The sequence below is a fragment of the Hyperolius riggenbachi genome, chromosome 5 (assembly GCF_040937935.1).
Source record: "Hyperolius riggenbachi isolate aHypRig1 chromosome 5, aHypRig1.pri, whole genome shotgun sequence".
Lineage (NCBI taxonomy): Eukaryota > Metazoa > Chordata > Amphibia > Anura > Hyperoliidae > Hyperolius > Hyperolius riggenbachi.
This window is the reverse complement of record NC_090650.1, coordinates 448348455-448366539: the sequence shown is the minus strand read 5'-3', so window position 1 is coordinate 448366539 and position 18085 is coordinate 448348455. Positions and strand designations below refer to the sequence as shown.

At 48.7% G+C, this 18085-nt stretch overlaps 1 protein-coding gene across 2 annotated transcripts in view; it reads right to left on the bottom strand.

Moving 5' to 3' along the window:
• The window catches only part of PUF60 (poly(U) binding splicing factor 60), an 82218-nt gene that overhangs the window by 18673 nt on the left and 45460 nt on the right, over window positions 1–18085 (bottom strand). Inside the window, exon 4 of one of the 2 annotated variants that reach the window (XM_068238203.1) lies at window positions 17854–17904. The exons of the other annotated variant lie outside the window; for it this stretch is intronic. Within the exon in view, the coding sequence (XP_068094304.1) occupies window positions 17854–17904 (51 nt within the window). The remainder of the gene's footprint in view (window positions 1–17853; window positions 17905–18085) is intronic. 2 annotated transcript variants of the gene reach the window in all.

Genomic DNA, 18085 nt, shown 5'->3' with positions numbered 1-18085 from the left:
ACCGATGCTCCGCCCCCCGCAGACATCCTGTGCCCGTGCAGCCACTCACCGATGCTCCGCCCCCCGCAGACATCCTATGCCCGCGCAGCCGCTTACTGATGCTCCGCCCCCCCACAGACATCCTGTGCCCGCGCAGCCACTCACGGATGCTCGGCCCCCCGCAGACATCCTGTGCCCGCGCAGCCACTCACCGATGCTCCGCCCCCCGCAGACATCCTGTGCCCGTGCAGCCACTCACCGATGCTCAGCCCCCCGCAGACATCCTGTGCCCGCGCAGCCACTCACCGATGCTCCGCCCCCCGCAGACATCCTGTGCCCGTGCAGCCACTCACCGATGCTCCGCCCCCCGCAGACATCCTGTGCCCGTGCAGCCACTCACCGATGCTCGGCCCCCCGCAGACATCCTGTGCCCGCGCAGCCACTCACCGATGCTCCGCCCACCGCAGACATCCTGTGCCCGCGCAGCCACTCACCGATGCTCCGCCCACCGCAGACATCCTGTGCCCGTGCAGCCACTGTTAAAATACATAAACTATTGACTTTATGTTATCTCCTCCTGCTCTCAGAAGTTGTATTCTGTCAGGAAAACATTTATGGCTATAATCTGCTCGTCAGTGAGGTTTATTATATTCCCATCAAGCTACCAACACAGAAGCTCTGACTTGCATGCCTAGAAATACAGGCAGCAAAATACAATGAGCAAAACACCTGGTTATTGATATGTTTTGTACTGTACACACACATTTGTCTCATGTCATATCGCCTCCGGTACACTTTAAAGGACAACTGAAGTGAGAGGGATATGGAGGCTGCCATATTTACAGTGGGATGCAAATTTTTGGGCAAGCTTGTTAATCGTCATGATTTTCCTGTATAAATTGTTGGTTGTTACGATAAAAATGTCAGTTAAATATATCATATAGGAGACACACACAGCGATATCTGAGAAGTGAAATAAAGTTTATTGGATTTACAGAAAGTGTGTAATAATTGTCTAAATAAAATTAGGCAGATGCATAAATTTGGGCACTGTTATTTTATTGATTCCCAAACCTTTAGGACTAATTATTGAAACGCAAATTGGCTTGGTAAGCTCAGTGACCCCTGACCTACATACACAGGTGAAACAGATTATGAGAAAGGGTATTTAAGGGGGTCAATTGTAAGTTTCCATCCTCTTAATTTTTCTCTGAAGAGTAGCAACATGGGGGTCTCAAAACAACTCTCAAATGAACTGAAGACAAATATTTACCATCATGGTTTAGGGGAAGGATACAGAAAGCTGTCTCAGAGATTTCAGCTGTCTGTTTCCACAGTTAGGAACATATTGAGGAAATGGAAGACCATAGGCTTGGTTCACGTTAAGGCTCGAAGTGGCAGACCAAGAAAAATCTCAGACAAACAGAAGCGACGAATGGTGAGAACAGTCAGAGTCAACCCCACAGACCAACACCAAAGACCTACAACATCATCTTTCTGCAGATGGAGTCACTGTGCATCGTTCAACCATTCGGCGCCCCTTACACAAGGAGATGCTGTATGCGAGGGGGGTGCAGAGAAAGCCTTTTCTTCACCCACAGCACAAACAGAGCAGCCTGAGGTATGCTAAAGCACATTTGGACAAGTCAACTTCATTTTGGAATAAGGTGATGTGGACTGATGCAACAAACTTATTTGGGCATAACAAGGGGCGTTATGCATGGAGGAAAAACACTGCATTCCAATAAAAACACCTGCTACCTACAGTAAAATATGGTGGTGGTTCCATCATGCTTTGGGGCTGCGTGGCCAGTGCAGGGACTGGGAAACTTGGCAGAGTTGAGGGACGCATGGATTCCACTCAGTATCAGCAGATTCTGGAGACCAATGTCCAGGAATCAGTGACAAAGCTGAAGCTGCGCCGGGGCTGGATCTTTCAACAAGACAACAACCCTAAACACTGCTCAAAATCCACTAAGGCATTCATGCAGAGGAACAAGTACAACATTCTGGAATGGCCATCTCAGTCCCCAGACCTGAATAGAATTTAAAATCTGTGGTGTGCGTTACAGAGAGCTGTCCATGCTCGGAAGCCATCAGGCTAGATTCACAGTGGGACGTTGCGTTTTGATGCCACGTTAAAGTCGCACCGCAAGCTTACAACGCAACGCGCCCAAAAAGTGGCAATGCAGCGTTACCGTCGCATACAGCAGATACAGTAAAAAATACAGGCAATGAAAAGTATGCTTCCAAGTCATTACTGAGCATGTGCAAACAGTCCAACGCAGCTAATAACGTGTATAACGCACTGCATGCAGTACTTTTACTTAACGTGCAGCGTTAGTCACTAACGTAACGTGTGCACTGTGAATGGGGCATTGATTTTTCATTGCAGTGAGTTATTCTGCGTTAAATGCTGTTTTAACGTGCGACTTTAACGTCCCACTGTGAACTTAGCCTCAAACTTATTCAGGACTACAGATGTTTTGTAAAGAGGAATGGTCCAAAATACCTTCAGCCAGAATCCAGACCCTCATTGGAACCTACAGGAAGCGTTTAGAGGCTGTAATTTCTGCCAAAGGAGGATCTACTAAATATTGATTTGATTTCTTTTTGCCTAATTTTCATTAATTATTGTGCACTTTCTGTAAATCCAATAAACTTCATTTCACTTCTCAAATATCACTGCATGCGTCTTCCTGTATGATATATTTAACTGACATTTTTTATCGTAACTACCAACGATTTATACAGGAAAATCATGACATTTAACAAGGTTACCCAAACTTTCGCATCCCACTGTATTTATTCTGGGGGGGGGGGGGGGGGGGGGGGGGGAGGATAGTTTGGTTTGGTAATTAAAGTATTATTAGTCGATATTCCATGCATCACTCATCGCACACATAATAATAATAGCAGATTTATGACGCAAGAAAAAATATACGTCATTTTAAGACCAAACAGCATTTTTCTAACATGAATTATTACCGTCATATTTACTAACCAGGGTTTGTCTGCAGGTACCCAGAAGAGAGGGATATGCTCAGATTCCGCTTGATGCCACCAATTCACTGACAGAGATGGGCTTTCGAGTTCAGAAGGACTTCAAATAAAGTATAATTACTTCAGGTGTGACCACAGGCAACGGGAGTTTACTTACCCAGAAGTCTTCGGGGACGTCTGCGTTCTATTACGCGCCATAGGCATGGTTCCATGACTCACTATTGCTCTTCCTCTTCCAAGCCGGAACGTCTGGTGAAGCTCCACCTTGAGGCCTGCCCCTGCTGAATTTATGGTCCTCTGTAATTGATAATCCCATTGCAAATTATGGCTGGTGATTGGAGGTTTATATGACTGTGGCTTCGTTGGAGGCATAGAGACCCCAGAATCATGGCTGGCCAGAGGTTTTGTCAAGTCCTGGACAGGGTAATGTAACATACACTTTCCTCTGTACGCATCAGTGATGGATTTGTGTCAAGTAATCTTACAACACTTGGTATATAATTCTAGAATAAGAAATAAATAATTGGTGCCTGGACCCTCGTCAAGTAGTCCCAGGGAAGCTACAGCACTTCACCGACCTGGCCGGCCTAAATGTTGGATGTGACACATGGACCATGTCTCCCAAATAGAGATGTCAGGGAGACGAGAACCACACCTCCCCTGCATGCACCTAAAGTATATATATCACACACGACATGCAGGCACGCCATGCAGCTTATATACTTCTCACACACACCCCATGCAGCTTATATACACCAAATGTATATTTGGGAGGGGGACTGGAGGAAGCCCCAGGTATGTATATTTTAATGCTAATTTAAGAAAAGCGCAAATCCATTCCTAAACTGAAGCAGATTAAGAAGTGCTTAAAGGAAACATCAGGCAAAAAACATAATATCAGCTTTACTCACCTGGGGCTTTCTCCAGCCCCGTGCAGCCGACTGTCCCACGCTGATGGCTCCACTCTCCGTCGTCGTCCTTACTGCGGCTGCGTGAAGCCTCGCTGTCAATCATGGCCACGTTGTCCGCGGCGTACTGCGCAGGACTACTGTGTCTGCGCAGTACGCCGAAGACAACGTGGCCATGAGTGACAGTGGCGCTTCATGCAGCCGCAGTAAGGACGACCTTGAAGGTCAGCCTGAACAGCGTGCGTGGAGCCCAGGACGGCGGCGGGGAGCGGAGTGGTCGGCGTGGGACAGTCGGCTCCAAGGGGCTGGTGTTTTTTAAAGAGTCTGAAGCCATTCAAAATACTTCTTTTTACAGGCCATTTATGTTAAAGGGGCGTGTCAAAGACAGACGGGACTCCTAAAGCCACTAGGGCTTATTTTAGGGGTAGGTCTTATATTTCCAGCATGCTCGAAATATGCGATAGGTCTTATTTTAAGGGGATGTCCTACCTTCGGGGAAACCCGGTATGGCTAATCCTCCAGCTTTAAGCAATACGAGCAGTGCTGAAACGCTGCATTCCCGCAGCAAAACGAGGGCTTCATACGCCCCAAATCCCGGGGCAAAATTAAACAACTTTCCAGGTTGTGGATTTTGCTGCTGGGGAGGAAGCTTTGCGCGGTAGTTCTGCCTCTACTGGAGTCAATCTCAGCGGATCTCCACATCACTCCGCCCCTCTCAGTGAAAGAAGACAGAGGGGCGGAGAGAGCCAGCGATCAGCAGAGATTGACTCCAGTAGAGGAAGAGCACCAGTGCAAAGCTCTGCCTCTACCAGGAAGCACTACCCGATTTTTGCCCCAGGGATTTGGGGGGTATAAAAGCCTTATTCTGCCACGGGAATGCAGCATTTCAGTACTGCTCATATTGCTTAAAGAGACTCCGTAACAAAAATTGCATCCTGTTTTTTATCATACTACAAGTTCCAAAAGCTATTCTAATCTGTTCTGGCTTACTGCAGCACTTTGTACTATCACCATCTCTGTAATAAATCAATGTATCTTTCCCCTGTCAGACTTGTCAGGCCTGTGTCTGGAAGGTTGCCAAGTTCTTCAGTGTTGTGGTTCTGCTATGAACTCCCCCCTCCTGGCCCCTCTCTGCACACTGCCTGTGTATTATTTAGATTAGAGCAGCTTCTCTCTTCTCTCTTATCTTTTACAAGCTGGATAAATCCTCCTCTGAGCTGGCTGGGCTTTCACATACTGAGGAATTACATACAGGCACAGCTGTCTGCACTCTGCAGGAAGAAACAGCCTGACACTTCAGTGGAAGATAGCTGCAGGGGGAAAGAAACACACAAATGATCTCTTGAGATTCAAAAGGAATGCTGTATACAGCCTGCTTGTGTATGGATGTATTTTCTATGTGTGGACATACTGTACATCAACCTACTTCCTTTTTTGGTGGCCATTTTGTTTGTTTATAAACAAACTTTTAAAAACTGTTTTTAACCACTTTTAATGCGGCGGGGAGCGGCGAAATTGTGACAGAGGGTAATAGGAGATGTCCCCTAACGCACTGGTATGTTTACTTTTGTGCGATTTTAACAATACAGATTCTCTTTAACATAAATAGCCTGTAAAAAGAAGTATTTATTTTGGCTTCAGACACTATTTAATAGCACTTCTACAGATTATGCAATGCAGGCTAGACATGATTTGTGAAGTGCTCCTCCCCCTGCTGAATCGAGTGAAGATATTCTGTGCAGTGCAGGGCATTAATTCCTAAGCTTGATTTTTTTTTCAGCTCTAATACATTTGTATTATATATTTACTAGTAGACCTTAGCCCATTTAAAAACGAGCTCTAGGTCTTTCTTTACCGCCGCCACTGCGCATGCATGCAATCCGCCTCGCACACCAGTCCGCCTGGCTCCCTGGTCCCGTCCCAACGGCTGTCCGTACTGAGCACATGCGCAGTAGCAAAAACACGGACACAGGGACAATTGGAGGAAGCAACACAGGGGTTTTATCAGATAGGATTTACATTACATCTGGTCAGTTAGCCTAAAATATTCTACCGTAAATATATTTATACTATTATAACTTCTCTTTTCTGTACCAATACAGCAGATGTATTGGTCAGCAACAGCAATTTCCCTCACACACTGCACTGTCTGAGAAACTTTTCCTGTTTAAGAAGGAATCTTTCTTAAGATGTCAGACAGTTCTGCACGGATTTCTGAAAACCTACCAATATTTTGTCTCAGATTCTCTTGATACTGCTTATACTCGAATACAAGTCGACCTCGTGTATAAGTCGACTCAAATATTCATCCTTCTTAAAGGAACACTATCGATTCACATATTTTTTTCAATTGACACAGGAATTGTTTGGGAAGTGCTGCTAAGTACTGGTGTATACATTTCACTAGCAACCTCTTTGTTTACTGTTAGCAAAGTACTTTCAAACTTTACTGACGCCAAAACTGACGGCTGACTGAGCCATGAGGAGAGGGGAAATTCCCCACACATGTCATCTGTTAACCCTGTGTGTAACTGTGTGTGAGAGAGAGAGAGCTCCCAACAGCTGCAGCTTCTGTGTCCTGTGTCTCTGACTGAGGTGTCTGAAGAGAGCAGAGGAAACTTATGAACATTTGTAATTGTCACCTTTTCATACTGTATTTGCTTTCTGAGAAGAATACTCTGTGGTCTGATAAGCAACTCTGGCTGTGCATTGAAGCAGAGTCCCCTTCTGCAAGTGATTTGTCCCAATATAGCTAAATCTTACCCTCAATAAATTAAAGCTTTTGCCTCTGATATTTAACATGAAAAGTAGGAAAATGTTTACACAGCTACTTAGACGTTATTTGTACATACCATTTTAGAACACTTGGGTATTGATAGTATTCCTTTAAGCTGGATTTTTTTATTGACTCAAGTATAAGTCTACCCAGCAAAGTCAATGGCTGCACTTGGGGACCAGGAGGGGTTAATGACTGCACTGCATACAGTATTGCAGCTTTTAAAGAGAGTCTGAAACGGAAATATATTGCTAAATTGACCTTTCCATCCCCCCAAATCCCCGGGAGGGGACTAAGGACGGCGCTTCCTGGAAGGGGCAGAGCTCTCTGCTGTAGCTCTGCCTTTCCTGCCGTCAATCGCCGCCTCTCCCCGCCCCTCTCATTCCTTCTTCACAGAGAGGGGCGGGGAGAGGCAGCGTTCCGCGCGGCGATTGACGGCAGAAGAGGCAGCGCTACAGTTCATAGCTCCGCCTCTCAGGGCAGCACAATCCACGACCGTGGATGTTTGCCCGGGCATTTAGGGGGTCTGCAGTGCTTGTTTTTTGGCGAGGATGCGGCGGTTTAGCGCTGGTGAGACTTCTGAAGCGAATGGAAAGGTAAATTTAGCAAAAATTTGCTTCAAAGTCTCTTTAACCCCTCCTGTCCCTTAAGTGCAGCCAATACCTCCTCCAGGTCCCCAAGTGCAGCAATTATTCACTCCCTATTATGCAGCCCAGTAATCCCCCCCCCCTGCCCCTTTCCTTGGTAATTGTTGTGGCCAGGGCTTTCACACCTGTTGGTTTTGGCATTTCCTTTATCAAGACAGTATCACACTTACTCCAGGGTACATTGCTGCAGATGGGAATGTCACTATTAGTACACACATTACTCAGTGTGCTCAGTGCTGCCTGTGACTCATGTATAAGTCTACCCCCTATAATTTTATGAAGTGAATCAGACCTAAATTTCTAGACCTACACTCGAGTATATACAGTATTATTCATTTCTGGTGGTGCCGACCTTGACTGGTCCATCACACAGTCGATTGTTTGAGAAAGGTGTGTGTTCTAATAAACTCATATACTAGACGGGATCTATGGGCTTGGGGCCATTTTTGTGATTTTAAGTGTTTTTAATATATTGTGGTTTGCTCAATAAAGATGCGTTTATGGTAATGCTGTAGTGCCAGTCCTTGATTGACTATATTAGATGGAACTCCTTTCTCTTTTTTGGTATCCAGCTATGCATGTGAGGTTTTTCTCCAGTAGGGACACAGTGGCTACAGCATGCCTCACTGATAACACATTACTGATATAATGCACTTTCCTAAGCACATAACTGGGCTTTTTGGAAATAAAGCTGTACTTTTTCAATATTTTGATTTTTCTTTTCTTATCGCACCCTAGCAATAACTGCAAGCCCTTATTTGCAAAAATAGCCGTAATATACCCTCATGGCATATATATCTAATAAGCTGAGTCCCTGAGATAATAACTTATGTATACTAATTTAAATTCTGTCATTGTTTTCTTTTTACAATCTTTACATTTTGGTGCACAATATATGAAAAGAAAGTTTATAACTTTTGATAGTTTGTCACTAAAATGAATTCACAAGACATAGGCCTCAACACTAAAATACCCTAAAATATATTCTGCAACTTATCACGGTTAAAATAATAATCACATATCTCTCAGTTGATGGCTAGTTGGGCATCTAGCCGGCTGTTAACTCCTAAGTGTGCAACTGGCTTAGTACAGGCCAATTTTTTCCACAAAGTATTTTAATGCTATACTTTGTTTGCATGGCCCATGAGAGCCAGGACATCAGAAAAACGCCACAAATGTCACCATCATGGAAAGCTAAATGAGGTCACATACCCGGCATTTGATAACAAACTGGATGCACCACAATCCATTATTCTATGGCTGTTTTGCACTAATTGTTACAGCCTGTACAGGTCTGTATCACACAAGAAGAAATGCTTATCATGCCAGACTACGAATGATATCTGTTATTTCACATTACATGCACACGGATTCAGGGGACCTCTGGGAATGAACTCTGGTGAGCTCTGTGGACTGGCAGAGTCTTCTTCCTACAGCTCAGCACACACGTCTACACCCCAGGAAAGGCGAGGATGAATCGTGCTTGGTCATACACCTCCCAACCAAATGGAAAAGATCTGTTTGTAGATGCGGATTCCTATAATGGTGAGAGCTTGTGCAGACAAGATGCAGATGTATTGTGACATTCCAAAAACTAAACATTCTATTGTACTGCCTACAGCCGTGCTATAAATGTGCCACACCACACGTCGTGTACACTGACCACGGACATTCCAGCCACACCACACGTTGTGTACACTGGACACGGACATTCCAGCCACACCACACGTCGTGTACACTGGCCACGGACATTCCAGCCACACCACACGTCGTGTACACTGGCCACGGACATTCCAGCCACACCACACGTCGTGTACACTGACCACGGACATTCCAGCCACACCACACGTCGTGTACACTGGCTACAGACATTCCAGCCACACCACATGTCGTGTACACTGGCCACAGACATTCCAGCCACACCACACGTCGTGTACACTGGCCACGGACATTCCAGTCTCACCACACGTTGTGTACACTGGCCACAGACATTCCAGCCACACCACACGTCGTGTACACTGGCCACGGACATTCCAGCCTCACCACACGTCGTGTACACTGGCCACGGACATTCCAGCCACACCACACGTCGTGTACACTGACCACGGACATTCCAGCCACACCACACGCCGTGTACACTGGCCACGGACATTCCAGCCACACCACACGTCGTGTACACTGACCACGGACATTCCAGCCACACCACACGTCGTGTACACTGGCTACGGACATTCCAGCCACACCACACGTCGTGTACACTGGCCACGGACATTCCAGCCACACCACACGTCGTGTACACTGGCCACGGACATTCCAGCCACACCACACGTCGTGTACACTGGCCACGGACATTCCAGCCACACCACACGTTGTGTACACTTGGCCACGCACATTCCAGCCACACCACAGGACGTGTACACTGGCCACGAACATTCTAGCACCACCACATGTTGTGGAGGATTCCAGCCTCTCCACACATTGTGTACACTGGCCACGGACATCCCAGCCACACCACATGTCGTGTACACTGGCCACAAACATTGCAGCCACACCACACGTCGTCTACACTGGCCACGGACATTCCAGCCTCACCACACATGTACACTGGTCGCGGACATTACAGCCACACCACACGTCGTGTACACTGGCCACGGGCATTCCAGCCACACCATATGACGTGTACACTGGCCACGGACATTCCAGTCACACCAAACGTCATGCACACTGGCCACGAACATTCCAGCCTCACCACACGTCGTGTACACTGGCTACGGACATTCCAGCCACACCACACGTCGTGTACACTGGCTACGGACATTCCAGCCTCACTACACAACGTATACATTGGCCACGGACATTCCAGCCACACCACGCGACGTGTACACTGGCCACGCACATTCCAGCCACACCACACGTTGTGTACACTTGGCCACGCACATTCCAGCCACACCACAGGCCGTGTACACTGGCCACGAACATTCTAGCACCACCACATGTTGTGGAGGATTCCAGCCTCTCCACACATTGTGTACACTGGCCACGATCATTCCAGCCTCACCACACATTGTGTACACTGGCCACGGACATCCCAGCCACACCACACGTCGTGTACACTGGCCACAAACATTGCAGCCACACCACACGTCGTCTACACTGGCCACGGACATTCCAGCCTCACCACACATGTACACTGGCCGCGGACATTACAGCCACACCACACGTCGTGTACACTGGCCACGGGCATTCCAGCCACACCATATGACGTGTACACTGGCCACGGACATTCCAGTCACACCAAACGTCATGCACACTGGCCACGAACATTCCAGCCTCACCACACGTCGTGTACACTGGCCACGGACATTACAGCCACACCACACGACGTGTACACTGGCCATGGGCAATCCAGCCACACCACACGACGTGTACACTGGCCATGGGCAATCCAGCCACACCACACAATGTATACACTGGCCACGAACATTCCAGTCACACTAAATAAAGTGTACACTGGCAGCCACACCAGACGTCATGTACACTGGCCACGGACATACCAGCCACACCACACGACGTGTACACTGGCCAAGAACATTCCAGCCACACCACAGGACGTGTACACTGGCCACGGACATTCCAGCCACACCACAGGACGTGTACACTGGCCACGAACATTCCAGCCACACCACACGTCGTGTACACGAACATTCCAGCCACACCACATGTCGTGTACACTGGCCACGGACATTCCAGCCTCACCACAGGACGTGTACACTGGCCACAAACATTGCACCACACGTCGAGTACACTGGCCACGGACATTCCAGCCACACCACACGTCGTGTACACTGGCCACGGACATTCCAGCCTCACCACAGGACGTGTACACTGGCCACAAACTTTGCACCACACGTCGAGTACACTGGCCACGGACATTCCAGCCACACCACAGGACGTGTACACTGGCCACGCACATTCCAGCCACACCAAACGTCGTGTACACTGGCCACAAACATTGCAGCCACACCACACGTCGTCTACACTGGCTACGGACATTCCAGCCACACCACACGTCGTGTACACTGGCCACGAACATTCCAGCCACACCACACGTTGTGTACACTGGCCACGGACATTCCAGCCACACCACAGGACGTGTACACTGGCCACGGACATTCCAGCCAAACCACACGTCGTGTACACGAACATTCCAGCCACACCACACGTTGTGTACACTGGCCACGGACATTCCAGCCTCACCACAGGACGTGTACACTGGCCACAAACATTGCACCACACGTCGTGTACACTGTCCACGGACATTCAAGCCACACCACTGTTGTAATTTAAGTAGGCCTCGGTTATTTGGCCTGAGTTTTATGTAAAAGGCTTGTCCGCAGAGTATGCCCTTAAAATAAATATAGTTTCTTGTGATGCAGGCAGAAGCATCTCAGTGTCTGCGTGAAGCAGATGATACACGCAGATACCGAGAACATGTTCCTGAAAGAAGGCCACAGGCCTACACTGACCTCAACATGTACACCACAAGAACAATCAACACAGGCCATGTTTACCAAAATACCACATTCCAGTAAGTAAGGGAAAAGTGACATTAAATATTAATCGAGTAGGTGGGTATTATGACACCACGAGGGGGCTAAGCCAATAGTCGGGTCTGGGGGATGGCGAAGATGAGGGCACATTTAACTCTTTCCTAGTCGGTATTAAAGACCCGGGACGGGCGGACAGGGCGCTCTCTGATTCCTGCTCTGCTTCCTACTTTCCTGCTATGCTGACTGGGACCTCTAAGTATTTCCATTCTATATGTAATCTGATATGATGTATGCTGTACATAGGTAGTCTAGTGTAACGTAGGTTAGAAAGAAGGTAACTGACTAACATTCAGGAGGAAGGTTAGTCAAGAGCTGTACCGCCAAGTACTTAAACAATGAAGACTTTGCTTTGCTAGGATGATGAACTATATCTGTATATCGGTTTCCTGAATAAACTCCTTAAATATTGAAGAAGCCTGAGAAAAGTCTATCTCCTGCTTGCTGTGTTGAGAGTCAAGTTATCTCACAGTCCGTGAGACGCAACTATAAGAAGTTGCTGGTGTCGAAACAGTTAAGAATATTTATAACAACCACAGGACGTGTACACTGGCCACGAACATTACAGCCACCCCACACGCTGTGTACACTGGACACGGACATTCCAGCCACACCACACGTCGTCTACACTGGCCACGGACATTCTAGCCACACCACACGTCGTGTACACTGGCCACGAACATTCCAGCCACACCACACGTTGTGTACACTTGGCCACGGACATTCCAGCCACACCACAGGATGTGTACACTGGCCACGAACATTCCAGCCACACCACATGTTGTGGAGCATTCCAGCCTCACCACATTGTGTACACTGGCCACGAACATCCCAGCCGCACCACACGTCGTGTACACTGGCCACAAACATTGCAGCCGCACCACACGTCGTGTACACTGGCCACGGAAATTCCAGCCTCACCACACGTCGTGTACACTGGCCACAGAAATTCCAGCCACACCACAGGACGTGTACACCGGCCAGGAACATTCCAGCCACACTACATGTTGTAGAGCATTCCAGCCTCACCACACACTGTGTACACTGGCCACGGACATTCCAGCCACACCACAAGTGGAGCATTCCAGCCACACCATACTTCGTGTACACTGGCCAAGGACATCCCAGCCACACCACACGTCATGTACACTGGCCAAAAACATTGCAGCCGCACCACACGTGTACACTGGCCACGGACATTGCAGCCACACCACACGTAGTGTACACTGGCCACGGAAATTCCAGCCTCACCACACGTCATGTACACTGGCCATGAATATTCTAGCAGAGCTCCATGTGTGTTGTGTTCAGCACCCTGCATTCTGCCTCAGATGTGTGAATTTTACCACCTCACTTTATTGGGTAGCTTACAAATTTCTCAGTTTCTCTGAAGGGCTGCTATACCTGGTGTTTAGATCAGCATCATGGAATACATACCACTGGCCCACAAACACTATTCCATAGCAACCCATTACTAACTGCCTGCTGGGACATTGTTCAAAAAGCAGCAAACATTTCACTGCCTGCTGCAGATACTCCCTGCACGGCTACGCAGTCGTCTATCTCACTCTGTCTTTCCTGATCAAAGTAAATCTGAGAAAAGTCCTCCGCCACCGCTTCATTCTTCCACACTCTGGCCCGGTAACTTCAGGAGTCGGGGCTTACCGTGCATTCCTCAGCCCGCCCGCACACCGCTACGCGCTCCAGTCACCAGGAGGGTTCTGTGCCTGCGCAGTAATACTGCAAAGAAGCAGAACACTCCCGGCTGCTGGATCACGTATGGTTGTACTGCGCCTGCACCGGCAGTCCCGAATTACCGGGATAAATTGCGGAGGATGGCAAGAGACGGATGAGCGTGTAGGGGGCTGGAGGAAGCCCCAGCTATGTATAAAAGTGCTTTTATCATTAGTCTGAGGTACACTTTAACCAATATGGTTATCAAAGTCAATCGAGGCCCTAGACTTTAATCCGTAATAATTTAATAAGTTAGATTCATTCATCTAAATGTGTGTTTGATTACAAATGTCTGATCTACCTCTAGGAAGTGGTAGCCTGAAGGTGTAGGAGGAGCTCTGACTAGAGGAATGAGTAATCTGAAGGTGTAGTAGCAGTTCTGCCTGGAGTAATGGGTAACCTGAAGGTGTAGGAACCGCTCTGCCTAGAGGAATGAGTAATCTGAAGGTGTAGGAGCAGTTCTGCCTCCAGGAATGGGTAATCTGAAGGTGTAGGAGCACCTCTGCCTCGAGGAATGGGTAATCTGAAGGTGTAGGAGCAGCTCTGCCTCCAGGAATGGGTAATCTGAAGGTGTAGGAGCAGCTCTGCCTCGAGGAATGGGTAATCCGAAGGTGTAGGAGCAGTTATGCCTCCAGGAATGGGTAATCTGAAGGTGTAGGAGCAGTTCTGCCTCCAGGAATGGGTAATCTGAAGGTGTAGGAGCAGTTCTGCCTCCAGGAATGGGTAATCTGAAGGTGTAGGAGCAGTTCTGCCTCCAGGAATGGGTAATCTGAAGGTGTAGGAGCAGCTCTGACTCCAGGAATGAGTAATCTGAAGGTGTAGGAGCAGCTCTGACTCCAGGAATGAGTAATCTGAAGGTGTAGGAGGAGCTCTGCCTCCAGGAATGGGTAATCTGAAGGTCTAGGAGCAGCTCTGACTCCAGGAATGGGTAATCTGAAGGTGTAGGAGGAGCTCTGCCTCCAGGAATGGGTAATCTGAAGGTGTAGGAGGAGCTCTGCCTCCAGTAATGGGTAATCTGAAGGTGTAGGAGGAGCTCTGCCTCCAGGAATGGGTAATCTGAAGGTGTAGGAGCAGTTCTGCCTCCAGGAATGGGTAATCTGAAGATCTAGGAGCAGCTCTGACTCCAGGAATGGGTAATCTGAAAGTGTAGGAGGAGCTCTGCCTCCAGGAATGTCTAATCTGAAGGTGTAGGAGCAGTTCTGCCTCCAGAAATGTGTAGCCTGAAGGTGTAGGAGCAGTTCTGCCTCGAAGAATGGGTAATCTGAAGGTGTAGGAGGAGCTCTGCCTCCAGGAATGGGTAATCTGAAGGTGTAGGAGCAGTTCTGCCCCCAGGAATTGGGAATCTGAAGGTGTAGGAGGCGCTCTGCCTAGAGTAGAGATGCGGCGAACATCTCTGGAGCTCTTACTACTTCCGGGTCACACTGACCCGGAGTAGTACGCCTGCGCTGCCCGGCAGAGCGCGTCCTCGATCGCGCTCCTATAGCCGGGTACTCTCTGGGCATGAGCTTGACGTCGCTCATGACGCCACGCACACGCGCAGAAAGTGCCAGGCAACAGGAGCACGATCGAGGATGCACTCTGCCAGGCAGCGCAGGCGTACTACTCTGGGTCAGTGCAACCTGGAAGTAGTAAGAGCCCCAGGGATTTGGAGATGTTTCGCCAGCGAACGGTTCGGGAACCGTTCGCCACTTCTCTAGCCTATAGTAATGAGTAATCTGAAGGTGTAGGAGCAGCTCTGCCTCGAGGAATGGGTAATTTGAAGGTGTAGGAGCAGTTCTGCCTCCAGGAATGGGTAATCTGAAGGTGTAGGAGCAGCTCTGCCTCCAGGAATGGGTAATCTGAAGGTGTAGGAGCAGTTCTGCCTCAAGGAATCTGAATGTGTAGGAGCAGCTCAGCCTCAAGGAATGGGTAATCTGAAGGTGTAGGAGGAGATCTGCCTAAAGGAATGGGTAATCTGAAGGTGTAGGAGGAGCTCTGCCTCCAGGAATGGGTAATCTGAAGGTCTAGGAGCAGCTCTGCCTCCAGGAATGGGTAATCTGAAGGTGTAGGAGCAGCTCTGCCTCGAGGAACGGGTAATCTGAAGGTCTAGGAGCAGCTCTGCCTCCAGGAATGGGTAATCTGAAGATGTAGGAGCAGTTCTGCCTCGAGGAATCTGAATGTGTAGCAGCAGCTCAGCCTCAAGGAATGGGTAATCTGAAGGTCTAGGAGCAGCTCTGCCTCGAGGAATGGGTAATCTGAAGGTGTAGGAGGAGTTCTGCCTCGAGGAATCTGAAGGTGTAGGAGGCGCTCTGCCTAGAGTAATGAGTAATCTGAAGGTGTAGGAGGAGCTCTGCCTAAAGGAATGGGTAATCTGAAGGTGTAGTAGCAGTTCTGCCTCCAAGAATGGGTAATTTGAAGGTGTAGGAGCAGTTCTGCCTTCAGGAATGGGTAATCTGAAGGTGTAGGAGCAGCTCTGCCTCGAGGAATGGGTAATCTGAAGGTGTAGGAGCAGCTCAGCCTCGAGGAATCTGAAGGTGTAGGAGCAGCTCTGCCTCCAGGAATTGGTAATCTGAAGGTGTAGGAGCAGCTCTGCCTCCAGGAATGGGTAATCTGAAGGTGTAGGAGCAGCTCTGCCTAGAGTAATGAGTAATCTGAAGGTGTAGGAGCAGCTCTGCCTCGAGGAATGGGTAATCTGAAGGTGTAGGAGCAGTTTTGCCTCCAAGAATGGGTAATCTGAAGGTGTAGGAGGAGCTCTGCCTCCAGGAATGGGTAATCTGAAGGTGTAGGAGGAGCTCTGCCTTCATGAATGGGTAATCTGAAGGTGTAGGAGGAGCTCTGCCTCGAGGAATGTGTAATCTGGAAGGTGTAGGAGGAGCTCTGCCTCGAGGAATGTGTAATCTGAAGGTGTAGGAGGAGCTCTGCCTCCAGGAATGGGTAATCTGAATGTGTAGGAGCAGTTCTGCCTCCAGGAATGGGCAATCTGAAGGTGTAGGAGGAGTTCTGCCTCCACGAATGGGTAATCTGAAGGTTTAGGAGGAGCTCTGCCTCGAGGAATGGGTAATCTGAAGGTGTAGGAGGAGCTCTGCCTCAAGGAATGGGTAATCTGAAGGTGTAGGAGCAGTTCTGCCTTGAGGAATGAGTAATCTGAAGGTGTAGGAGGAGCTCTGCCTCCAAGAATGGGTAATCTGAAGGTCTAGGAGCAGCTGTCTCCAGGAATGGGTAATCTGAAGGTGTAGGAGCAGCTCTGCCTCCAGGAATGGGTAATCTGAAGGTGTAGGAGCAACTCTGCCTTGAGGAATGAGTAATCTGAAGGTGTAGGAGCAGCTCTGCCTCCAGGAATGGGTAATCTGAAGGTGTAGGAGCAGTTCTGCCTCCAGGAATGGGTAATCTGAAGGTGTAGGAGCAGTCCTGCCTCCAAGAATGGATAATCAGAAGGTGTAGGAGCAGCTCTGCCTCCAGGAATGGGTAGCCTGAAGGTGTAGGAGGAGCTCTGCCTCCAGGAATGGGTAATCTGAAGGTGTAGGAGCAGTCCTGCCTCCAAGAATGGATAATCAGAAGGTGTAGGAGCAGCTCTGCCTCCAGGAATGGGTAGCCTGAAGGTGTAGGAGGAGCTCTGCCTCCAGGAATGGGTAATCTGAAGGTGTAGGAGCAGTTCTGCCTCGTAAACTACACAGTTTAATTCTGGTTTACCCCCTGAAGTTCTGCTTTGGCCCAGTTCCATCTTGTTAAAGTTAATGAGTAGGATTACCTTTACAAAGGCTGAAGAGAGGATAACGGGTGGGCAGACACCCAACTTGCGACTCCCACCACTGTGTTACACCCAACACCACAAGATGAAAAACACCCACCGTGACCTTGGAGAGTAGCGAGAGTCCCCACCATCACCGAGCAGATTGTGTGACCCCATAATGTGCCCATATCATCAGATGTAATACACCAAACACTGGATGGAGGAGTCCTGCATGTCACCATACATGCAGTTGGTCATCAGGACATGATGTGACAGAGAGTGACCATCTTCCATACCCCCCCCCCCCCCTTTGGTAATCATGAGGCACTGTAATCACAAGTCATAAAATGATGGACAAATACTCCTCCTCACCCCACCGCCCCACCCTCCCACCGCAGTCCCTGCAAAACAACATGAGAAAAATAATCCAGCCTCCCTCCACCCACACAGAAAAAGATGTGCCCCAGAAGAAGTGAATATTTCTATTGACCGATTGTAAAGGTGAGAGAGGGTCTCCAAAGCTCATTGTCACTGCTGCCATCTGAAAGACAGTAAAGACAGAGTTCAGTCCGCTGCCGCCTTCTGTGTACAACGTTCTCTGCTCTAGATTCAAGTAGACACAAGTAACAGAGAACCTGCAGAAATACAGGGGCTTCCTGTTCTCCCCACTAGGGATGTGTGGTGACCCCCCCCCCCCCCCCCCCCCCCGGCTAATGACCACC